Consider the following 12422-nt stretch of genomic DNA (forward strand, 5'->3'; position numbering starts at 1 on the left):
ATTAACTTTTTATAAACAGTCTATAAACATTAACTATTCCAGATCATATCTTTATTCTTTTGAATTTACCTTGCACATTAATCACCATTCTGTTTATATTCCTTATATGATTTCAGTAAGATAAATTTTAGAGTGGAGGATAGTGTAACAGTTAATGGATACCATATCATTCCAGATCTTCCTGGAAAGTCAGAATGGTAGTTTATTGTGGGAATTAGCTGAGAAATGCTGCGGGTAGTGGGTGGAGAACAGCGCTTCCCTCTGCTGTTTCCCCTCATGGGGCAGAATTTAAGCCATAATCTTCTCTCTTTTAACCCTGTGATTTTCCTGCTCTGTTGCCCTGGCTCTCAACAGAAAAACACAGGAAAGGCCTGACTCATGGTCCTACTCAAAGGTAAGAAGCAGGAAGCTTCTCTATAAGCTCTAGAAATGCTTTTTCCAGAAGAACAGTAGAAAAAAATTTTCTTTATTTTTGTTATGGTTCATTATAATCTTGACCCAAAACCTCACTGCCATTTGCCAGAGAATAGTCTTTTTCCTAAATAAAATTTCTCTCTTTGTTCTCACTTCGTACGTAATGTTAGGTAAAGTTTTTTTTTCAAAAATGGATGTTTCAACAATGTAAAATATTACAAGTACTATTTATCTCAAGTCTGCAACTCATACTTCTTAGCATAATGTTGATGAATAACTTATCATGTTTATCTTCCTTAATGAGCACTGGTTCTTTTGACTTGATATCAGTCCTTCCACTGATTATTTTAACATTATGTTCTATATATAAATGCTAATCTATGCCTCCTAACTTTTAACCTAATGGAGTACAAAGTTTCAATATAAAATTTACATTAAAATAAGAACCCTCTAGAATCATGTCTTCCATTTTATTCAGAGACAAGAAAGGAACTAGATGCTGGAAATGTGTCAGATAGAGGGTCTTCTAGGCTTACACTGATGAGTACAGTAGCCACTGGACCATATGTGACTATTTATATTTTAATTTTTTAGGCCTAAATACAATTTAAAATGTACCTCCTTGTTGTGTTATGCCTGACAGACTGATTGCTAGTGACTCCCATATGGGACTGCAGATATGGGATATTCCCTCAACTGCACAAAGTTCCCCTGGACAGCATAGGTGGGTAAGTCAGCATTAAGGCAAAACTGTGAGAGGAAGGACAGAAAATTAACTTCTGCCTTCCTCTGCTGTTTCCTAACTTTTGACTGAAGAGATATAGCCTGGGGACAGAAAGAGGAAAAACAAAAAAAAAAATCTTAATGTTGATTTACAATATTGCTAAGAAATATCCTTTTCCTATTCACTATGCATCACTGAGGGAAAAAATAAGCTGAAAAAATAGTATTGTCTAAATGTCTACAAAGTATGCTTTCTAGAAACTTTCAGTAAAAAGAAATCACTTCATTTTTATCCAGTCTTCAACTGATGGGTAAATGGGCTGTTTCCAAGTTTTAGCTATTACAAACTGTGCCACTATAAACATGGGCATGTATATATCACTGTGGTATGTTTCTTTTAATTCTTTTGGAAAGATATCCAGCAGAGGGATGGTTGGGTCAAATGGAGCCTCTAATCTAAAATGGAATACTACTAAGCCATAAAGAATGATAAATTAGAGTCATTCATAGGAAAATGGATATACATTGAGGTTATACTCAAGTGAAATAAATAAGTCACACATGTATAAATACCAAACAGTTTCTCTGGCATAAAAAAATATAATTGTAAATAAGATCCTAATGATATAATTGACAATGTGAAATAGGAAGAAAAGGGCTAAAGGTGTGGGGAAGTGGGAAGGGGAGGGGAGGGGAAATAAGGGAAAAGAAAAAATATGAGAAAATGAAAAAATGTAAAGTTTTTGTAAATAGGGAAGGGAGGAGGGGGTGAAGGGAGGGCAGGTGTATGGGAAAAAATGAGAACCAAGACCTGTCATGTAAAGGTACAAGATCCCAATGATGAATGTAACTGTACTGTATACCTAAAATGTACCAATAAACTCAATGAGAAAAAAAAAAAAAAAGAAATTGTATACTAAGTGGCTGAAATCAACCTTTCCATTTCCAAGCTGAAATAAAACAGTGTTTTAAAAATTCTGTGATATTCTAAAAAAAAAAAAAAAGAAAAAAAAAGGAAAAGAAAAGAAAAGAAATCACTACTCAAAGTATCTTTTTTTTTAATTGAGTTTATTGGTACTTTTTAAGTATACAGTACAGTTACATTCATCATTGGGATCTTGTACCCTTACATGACAGATGTTGGTTCTCATTTTCTCCCCATACCCCACACCCCTTCCACCCTCCCCTATTTTCAAAGACTTTGTTTCCATTTTTTCCTCTCCCTTATTTCCTTTCCCCTACCCTTCCCACTTTCCCTACACCTTTAGCCCTTTTCTTCCTATTTCACATTGTCAGTTGTACAATTTTACCCAAAGTATCTTTCAAAATTGCAGAAGCAGTTTTGAAGGTTACTCTTACCTTCCCCTCACTCTTCTCTTCGATGTAACAAAACTTTGGAAGGATTTTCTGACTTTCCCCTGAAGTAGGATAAAAGGCCCTTATGTGAGATGTGCCCTCCCTGTACCCAGGTAAAAGAAATATTATCTTTGAAGATAAACAAAAAACAGAGAAGACACCTATTGTCATTAGATCATATTCTTTGCCCTATGTTAGTTCTCCATGACTACCCACAAATCATGAAATCTACTATTCAAAAAGACTCGGAATGAATTGTTGATTTTGGGGGGGGTCTTCCATTTCTCTATGAAGGTATCATACAAAAATTAAATTAATTTGTGTTTTTTCTTTTATTCATCTGCTTATTTCTACATTGGCTTCAATCATGAGCCCAGAATGAGCACAAGGAAAGGTATACCTGTATGTACACCAAAAGGCATAGGACAATTGCCAGGAAAGAGAAACGATACTTGACAGGGCACTTACAGGCTTTTCAGTACAGGAACTAATATTGCCTTACAGTAGGAAGTCAAATCACTATAGGAAACAAGGTGGGCTTAATTAGAGGCTCTCTAATTTTTTTTTCAGATTTTAATTCCTTATTGTTGATCAATGAAAAATGTATATTGGATCACAAATGCTTGCTATGTGACATGTTTTTGTTATTTCCTTAAGGTCATCATGTCTCATAGAAATTCATTTCACATCTCATCAGTTGCAGCTATGAGTTGGGAAAACTGTGTCTTCATTTCTCAGAGACAAGAATACAAAAACAGAACTAATAGAATAAAGGACTAGAGTTTTCCCTAATGAGACTGAGCTCAAGCAACCCACATTTCTGGATATGGAATAAGCCTTATACTGTTTTCCACAGGGCACTTGACAGTGTTAATTGTGACACATTTCATGGGTATTTTCAGAGCCTGGGGAAAATATGACAGGAGTGTGTGTTCTAGGTATGCAGTTACTGACTGGGCAATTGATGCTGTTTTCTCCCTTTGTCCAGTGCTTGGCAGAATCATTTTGTATAAAGCTCTGCAGAGCCCTAAAAATAAAAATATTATGACACACTTTAAAGGGTTGCTTGAGAGTGCACTTTCAAAAGGATGCCGGCATTTTGGATCACTCATGACTGAACAAAGAGATCAAAGGTGCTCCTCTCTGTGCATGAATTGTGAACTGAAACTTTACAGGTAACTGTTATTGTATACAGAGATAAGAAAGGATCTAAGGAACAGCGTAAGTAGGTAAGCCCTTCAGATTTCTTCAGAGATAAAGGTCTGGGAGGCAAGAATCCTTTTTGGGTGTGCAATCAACTCTGCTGTTTCCAAGATACACAATCTTAAAATTCAAGTGGAGACAGGGTCAAGATAAAAATAAAGAACTCCACAAATACATCAAAGACCTAAACTTGAATGTTCTTCCTCACAGTTACTATTAGGTAGAGATTCTAAATTATTTTAGCTCTAACTTGATTACTCATTCTGTATCCTTGGGGTCTGAAAAACATTACCAAATTCGGTTTCTTAAAGTGAAGGACAGCATCCAATCTACAATTCATCAGTTCACATGAAATAAAACACAGTCACACAGAGGACAGCATTCTCTAGATATGAGAACTTTTTTTTCTTTTGAAAACTGGGGTGGAGTAAGCAATTCTTATGACTAAAAAGTATATTTTATACAGATCTACAATAACATGTCTCTCCTGTCTAAGGTAAGTGTGGCTACTGTAGTCTAAGATTGAAAATATGAGTTATGATGTACCCATTTTTGATTAGTGAAACAAATCAAAATTTATTCATTTATTATTGTTGTGTTGGTTTCAAGATAGGAACAAACAAATAAATATAACTAAAGCAAAAAGCCCACTCCCGAAGAGTTTTACAAACCTGGGGATTATACTGAGAGAGAGCTGTCTACCTATTCTTTGGTCTTATTGGTTACCTTTGGAAAGTGACTCAAACAATAGCTATTAACATTATATTTGCTTTATATTTTAACTTTCATTGATAAATATATTCCAGTATGATGTTTCACTCCTCACAACTTGCATTTCATGGGCCTTATTTCATATTAACGGCAGATTCCTGGGAAGAGTTACATGGTGTAATTTCTTAGTCCGATTTCCCACATATGTGAAAATTAAGTTTCTAAACTTTAGTGACTGGTAAATGTTCTCACAATGAAGAAGTAATTAAAGCTGTTATCAGTGTCAGGAACAGCTCTAAGTACTCTTAATTCTAAACAGAGACAGCCCAGTATCAACTAGGGATAAAAACCCAAATTCTAGAAACAGTCAGGCTCTATGATTTACTGGCCATGTCTCACTGGTCAACTCAATGGTCTTTGTAGGCCTTAGATTATTCACCTATTAAATGAATAAGATGACACCCCCTTTATAGCACTGCTGACAAACTGCTCCTGCAGAAACTTCCAGTCATTCTCATGCAGGCTTGCTATTATTAAAGGTTATTGTTCTTAAATTTTTGTTCCTCAATCTTTATATTTACCCAGTTTCTTTTTGTATAACCCAAGCATTATTTCCCCCAGTTCTAAGTGGTATTTAGGAAAAATAAACATGTTAGAAAAATAAATACTTTCATATTTAGAGAATGAAAAGATTGCTGACAATATATTTGCTGTGTATCCTAGGTTTAATTTTTAAATAATTTAATCAAATTACAATTTAGCTCTTAACATTTTCTTTAAAAACCCGGGATTTTTTTTCTTTTAGTTATATCCTATAAATGGATACATCATCTTTCTACAAGGAGGCCAAGTACTTTCTGAAATTATTGCATCATATATGTGATTATCTATTCTAACAAAGTTGTTTTCAAACCAAATGATATATTTTGAGAATTAGAAAAAGGAGTCCCTTTTGCAGGGTGGAATACCCTCTTTTCAGGGCACTTGGCTTGGCAAGCCTTTCTTGGGGAACAATTTTGGCTCCAACCATCCTTGTGGCGCTGTCTTCCAGTTCCTCTTGATTACAGAACTGACGTAGTTAGAAAAGAGCTAAATGCAGCACCAGAAAAAGAAATTTGAGAGTGACCTACCTCATGGTACTTTTTCACGGTTTTCCCTGAGCTGCATGTGCAGGACTTGCCGTTGGCAATTCCACAACCACAATTTCCTCCACAGCGCTGCACCAGAAGGCAGCGCGGAAAGAAGACTGCATTGGTCAGCTTCAGCTCCTCTCTTAGGTTGACTGAGTAATTCCTAGGGGTGCAACTGTAACGCTTGACATCATCATTGAGCCTGTCCAGGTCAACTGTGGGCAAACACAAACACTGTGTAAGCAAACATACAGTGGTAAGCAAAATCCTCAATATGTGCTCTGTTCAGGGGATGAAGTGGGGAATTCTGTAAGAACAATCTTAACTCAGGGTTAAATATGTTTGGGTACTTACAGTGGGAAATTTAATTTCTCTTTGATTCTTTCTGTCCTCCACAAATAACAAAAAATAAATTAAAATCTGCACTGTAGTTCAAATTTCCTGGTACCTTTCTTTAATGTAATTTTTTTTTTCAAATGAAAGAAAACGAAACATTTGATGATTTAAAATAAATGTCTTTATCTTTCTTTTCTCTTCCTTTCTTTCAGTATCGTGGATCAAACTCGGGTCCTTGCACTTGCGAGGCAGGCAGCAGAACCACTGAGCTAAATCCCTGGCCTGCCTTTATCTTTAAAAACACAAAATGAAGTTTTTCTTGTTTCTAAGTAAATCCTGAGTCTAAGTCATTAGTTATACATAATTTGAGATATACTGGGGACACATTAGACATGAACATTCTGATGTGTGTACTTGGCAATAAACTTGTAAGTTAATGTGACAAAGGAAAATATTTTAGTTTCATTTTAAATTCAAAGTCAGCCAAAATGCTAAAGGAAATGCTGTTCTGCTGTGAACGTGGTGCTTGTTTGGGCACTGGGTCCTAGATGGCAGCATAGCATGATGGCTAAGTGCATGGGCTCTGCAGCAAAACTACAGCTTTATAATTACATTGTGCCTCCTTTTAGTGAGAAAGTTATTTAAAGGCTCTGAACCTCTGCTTTCTTATCTATAACATATAAATATTTGAAGGTTTGAACAGAATGTGCCTGGTACTCAATTAATACTGGCTGTTTTTCATTATCTTGTTTCATTTTGATTTTCTCCACCTTTATTTTCTTTAAAGTCAATACATACATTTTTAAAAAATCAGATCTTCCTCTCTATTTCTGTTTTGGTCACTTTTCTATATAAATGGTTTTCAAGAGTTATGGATAATGGTACTATTATGAATTGTCTTAATAATCTTTAAAATCTAAATAATAAGGCTGGGGATTTAGCTCAGTGGTTCGGTGGCCTGCCTTGCAAGTGCAAAGACCCGAGTTCAATCACGGGTACAAAAAAAAAAAAATCTAAATAATAAAATTGTACTTGAATTAAATTTGTATTGTTGCAATACATAAATTGTATTTTAAATAATGCTCTCCAAATCTATCAGCTATCCATCCATCAGCACTCAACTCCTGAAAGTTGTGGCTGTACGCAAGCACTTTCTCACCAGGATGCCAAGAGCAGAAAGCTCTTTTGTCTGCACAGTTTCCACCACCACATCCTACTGAAGCTCCCCATGTACCAGCTGGACCACCACAGGAGGGGATCAAAAACGCTGGGCAGATATCACATTTGTCATAACTATGGTCCCAGGAAGTATTTTATTCTTAAATCAGAACTGCTTGAGGAGCAGTAAGGGGTGGTCTTTGCAGGTAGAGGTCAAAGATCAAGAACGATGTCAAAAGAATGCGACTGAGGGCAATTGAAGGACAAGGAGGCACAAGTGTGGCCTAAGTATCCATTAACCCATCATAAGCTAATTTCACTGAGAGTAAGCAAGAGATCAGCTATATGGCCAGATGACCCTTTGAATAGGAAATTAAATGGCAGCTGGATTGATCTACCCTGAGTGAATTATCAGATTGCAACTATGTTTTGATTCTCAAGGGCAGAGATTTATACCTAACTGTTAAATGCTGAGCTCTGGGACACTGTGGGCACTGAATAAATGCTAATCACTGTGCATAATTTATTGCTGTTTTTTTTCCTTTGTAAAGACATGTCATAAGTTTAGCCACAATCAATCCAGATTTAAATTGAATGAACTCTGTCTTGGGAAAGGAACCATTTTATTGCTGCTAAAGCCCTGAAAATAACTGCAAGCAAAGCAGAAAGGATTACATAAATGGATTAAGAAGTGCAGCAATCATCCATTACAAGTATCACCTTGAGATAAATACTGATGCTGTCCTGTACATTACTGGGCCTGCGGACAGGGCTGATGCAGAGGGCCACATCTGCTGCTTATGATAATGAGAACATATATGTCTGACATGAGGAATAAAGAGGTGCAATTAGCAGGAAAGGATCATGATGCATGGGTGTGAAGAGGGGGCAGGAAGGAGATACTAATACTGAGTTTTTAATTCAGTTCAGCTTCCTGTTCAGCATTGCACGTATAATAACATGTAGTTGTTCCCCACCCTTTTGAAGTAGGTATTATTTAACCAAGGTGAATTGTAAATGTTGAAACTACAATTAAAGCTTTTCAGGTCATTGGTTGAAAGAAAAAGACCAACACTGCTAAGGCTTATCAAGCTGTGCTACAGGATATTAAACTGAAGTTGGAGCAATGAATGTCTATACCCCTATCTTCAGGAGGTATCTAGCCAAAACTACAGCATGCCTTCCCTATGTGAATTTAGCTAAATCCCAAGGTACTCTCCACAAATCAGAACAAAGCACATGTGCCTTATTTCCCTTAAAACTCCTGATTTTGTAAAACCATCTCATTGAGGAGGCCTGGTGACTTTTGCTTCTCACCTGCCATGAAAAGATTTACAATGCTGTCTGTTTTATGCATCAATTCACTGATGTGACTAAAGCCTATGGCCTACAGAGACTGCTGTAGCTGCCTACTTATCAGGGGATTGAAATCACTGAGGAGCTCAATTTGGAATTAGAAGCAAAAGGTTCTTCTGACTGGATGCAAATAACTTCAAGGCATGACTGCAGACTTTCTGCAGGTAAATTGAGTTTCCAGTCAAAGAAGACAGATGAGACAGCGCAGTAGAGCAGAGAACTGGACAGAGGCTGAGCAACAATTAAGGCTCCTGATGTACTGGTTGGAAGGACTCTGGTATGAGCCTTGTGAAAGGGTTGGCATATGAAGTTATACAAATCCTGCAAAAAAATGGTGCCTTTTCGATTTTTGCATCACTTTCCATGGCTGAACATTGTAGAGCAGTGAGGATATTACAAATTTAATTCACAGGCCCATTAATTTCATCTAATTTCCATTATTTCACCCCATTGTATATGTTATAATACAGTGATATCAAATCAATTTTCCCATAAGGTCAACATTGAACCTAACCACTGAATTTGATTCAGTTCTCATCTCATTTGGTTCGTGACCAGATTCGTGGAAAGAATTAAGTTCATGAACCAAGGTGTGACTATACCTATTTTGCTGTCCCTTGAAATTTAAGTTTTATTTATTCTTGTATCTTCAAGAAGAGCTAAATTTTTTGGACTTTCTACTGACAATCTTTTAGGGGAGCAGAGGAGATCCACTGTCCCCATAGGCTCCCTCTGGACATCTTGGCCCAGAGAGAGATGTGGCACAGTGCAAGGGGAAGTACTTCCTGTGAATCCTGGCCTCAGAATACAACCTGGTCACAGAGGTTCTTTGGGCTGTGGTCAGAATTCTGGGATATAGAATTAGGATGGGGAAGGAATTAGGTATGGAGGAAGGAGACTCAATTAGGTCTTATTGAGCCTGGCCATTAAATTATTTGTATAGGAACTGTGAAGTTTTTCACATAGACAATTTCAGGAAATCTTCACAAACACTAAAAACCATGTACTACTATTACCTTTACTTCTATAGTTGAGGAAATTGAACCTTTGAAAAGTTAAGAAAACAGTCTGTCTACAGAATCTCTTATCCTCCTGTCCCATTTCTTTTTCTCTAATGCTAGGACTAAGGACAGCTTAGGTAAGTCTCCCTTTTGTAAAACCATTTGATTTTATCAATTAGAAGCGGAGCAAATGTAAAAAGAAACACATCATCTTGGTACAAGACTTTGCAAAGATTAGTTATTCAACAAGTACTATCTGAATGAATCAAAGAAATTATTGATTTTCTGTTCAATTTTTCTTATGAAAAGGGATTATTATTTCAACTGTCTTTTAAAGAGAGCTTAGAATATCATCCTATATGCTGCATGGCATTCATTTCTAACTTACCTTGTGTGACTGTGTATAAGTGCTAGTGTGTTAGGCTAGAGATGACATATTAGGGTTCTAGTGTAAGCTGTACCATGGATGAACTGCAGTGCATAAAAATAACTAGCTCTAAGATCCAGGGAACCTAGAAGTAGTGCAATCTGTGTGGAATGTGGTTTCCAGAAAGCTGGCTCTCAGATATGTATCTCAAGATGGTAAGGAACATGTCCTTCGGCCAATGGAGACCAGCCCTACAGTCTGTTGTAGAAAGTGCTGAACATTTGATTTGGATGTTGCAACACTAGGTTTATGGTGCTTGGGCTAGAGGTAGGAGGGGAGACAAATACATGAATAATTGTACTTGTTGTATACCACACAAACAGGGGTTCTGAATCTTGTTCAAGGTTCATAAATTCCCCAGAAGGAGTCTGTTGATCTTTATAGACTTTACGATCTCACTGTGATTTTAAAATTCCCTCTTCAAATCAGGACATAATTGTGAAAAATGTTTTCACAGCTCAAGTTTTTGTTTTGTTTTGTTTTTGTTTCTCATTGAGTTTATTGGTACATTTTAGGCATACAGTACAGTTACATTCATCACTGGGATCTTGTACCTTTACATGACAGGTCTTGGTTCTATTTTTTCACCCCTGCCCTCCCTGCCCCCTTCCCTATTTACAAATAGAGGTTTATTTCCATTTTTTCATTTTCTCATGTTGTTTTTCTTTTCCCTTATTTTTCCCCCTACCCTTCCCACTTCCCCTACACCTTTAGCCCTTTTCTTTCTATTTTACATTGTCAGTTATATCATTATGATCTTATGTACAATTCTAGTTTTTCACACCAGAGAAACTATTTGGTATTTATACATGTGTGACTTATTATTTCACTTAGGAGTATATCCTCAATATGTATCCATTTTCCTATGAATGACTCTAATTTCTCATTATTTATGACTGAGTAGTATTCCATTTTATAAAAAAAACACATCTTTATTTTAGAAGTGCAAATAAATCTGGAAAGAAAAGCATTTATATTAAATAATATTTAACAATACAATACAACACTTAGTGAGGAAACTTTAGGACATTTTAAACCTAAATCATGAAATATAAATTTCATCATTCTATTTGTTGGTTTAATATCCAAAGAATGGAAACATTTACCATTAGTACTTAAAAATTTAATCATATCAAAAGGCTGATTTTTAAGGTTTAAAAACATTGTGAAGTAATAAGGGAATGGAAATTTACTGCGTGCCTACTATGTTCCCAGAACTATCTGAGATGCTTCAGAAACTCAAGTCTCATCGGACTTATAACAAATCTTTCTTTATGATATTAGTTTTTCCATTCTCAAGATGAGAAGTTCAGCAACTTGTGTAAAGTCACTAGATATGCACTAGATATTCAACAAATACCCACTAGAAGACCAGTGGATAACTGAATCTGGAAGGCACTGGATTAGGCATTAAGGTACATGACACAAAGTAAGGAGACTCTGAACCCTAGGACTCAAGACCTGGGGGAACATATGTAGCACATCAATGAAGTGAAAAATAAAGCCAGGAAATGATGAAGAATCAAGGAAGTCTATAAATATCATTCTTTCTCTCCTTTAAGACTACGAGTGTCTGAGCTCTAAACATTATTGAATTCTCCACAGCATGGGCTTTGCAGCCAACAAAGGCAGGTTTTTGTCATGGCTCCCTACTTTCAAGTTGTCACAGAGCCTTTCTGAATTTGTTTCTTTTATTATGTGAAATAGGAATAATACTAACCTCCTGCCAAGAAATGTATTCAGACCCAATGAGTTTAGTGTTTGAAGCACAGGTCCCACCCTCTTTCTCAGTAGGTATGCCCCATATTATTGTTGCCCTAAGTAAAGCGATAAATGAGGTCAGGTTAAGGACAGAGTTGCCTATAACCAGAAGTAGCTGAGATTCCAATCAATGATCACTAAGGAAAGGAAGATCATGGCTACCTTAATATAAAGACCAGAAAACAATGATCAAGTGCGTTTGGGTTAATTTCAAGGGAATGAGTACTGTCTTTGCAAGTAAAGACATTTCATGACCCAATCTTTCAGCATCAGCAGTGTGTGTACTGCAGAAGTGTGTGTCCTAGTTTCAGGGTTGTATCTCTCTGCCTACAGTTGGCACAAAACAAAAGGATGGTCTCCCAAAGTTTCACAGAGAAAAATGGGCAGAGAATACACAAGGCACACATGCTTACCCTTAACAAGAGTAACTGGTGTTTACTCAGAAACTGATGGCTTCCCATTGTCAAAAGGATTTTCTCATTAATTTGCATTTAATGATATATCTAGGTGAGAGGGATAACTTTGGTGATGCGAGTGGGATAAGGACAGCCACAAAAGTAGACAAACTCATTGAGGAGAGAAGAGGTGGCCCTTACAATAGAAAAAAACAAAACCAAAAACAACTGAAACTGTCCAGGTCCCTTTGCTGAGATTTTTAAGCTTTTTAAGTGTGTATCCTCACAGACACCATGTAACACAATAAATAGAAATATGGCTTTTGTTAATGTTTGCTGACGAACTTGGGAAGTGGGGATTCTGGACACTTAGGAATTATGTGGGTTATAAAGTCTAAGTCTAAAGCCTAAGAAAAAAAATAGAAAGTTTAGCCCAGGAAATATCCAATAA

The 12422-nt window shown here is 36.5% G+C and overlaps 1 protein-coding gene across 4 annotated transcripts in view; it reads right to left on the reverse strand.

Moving 5' to 3' along the window:
• Pdgfd (platelet derived growth factor D) overlaps nt 1–12422 on the reverse strand; it is a 250296-nt gene that overhangs the window by 8095 nt on the left and 229779 nt on the right. For 3 of the 4 annotated variants that reach the window (XM_010642064.2, XM_019210350.2, XM_010642063.2), the window contains exon 6: nt 5538–5752. In XM_010642064.2, coding sequence (XP_010640366.1) covers nt 5538–5752 — 215 coding nt within the window. Of the gene's footprint in view, nt 1–3398; nt 3521–5537; nt 5753–12422 lie in introns of those variants that run through there. The other variant, XM_010642065.3, reaches the window with a different exon arrangement.

Source organism: Fukomys damarensis, unplaced genomic scaffold (genome assembly GCF_012274545.1).
Source record: "Fukomys damarensis isolate Sample0158 unplaced genomic scaffold, DMR_v1.0_HiC HiC_scaffold_16, whole genome shotgun sequence".
Classification (NCBI taxonomy): Eukaryota; Metazoa; Chordata; class Mammalia; order Rodentia; family Bathyergidae; genus Fukomys; species Fukomys damarensis.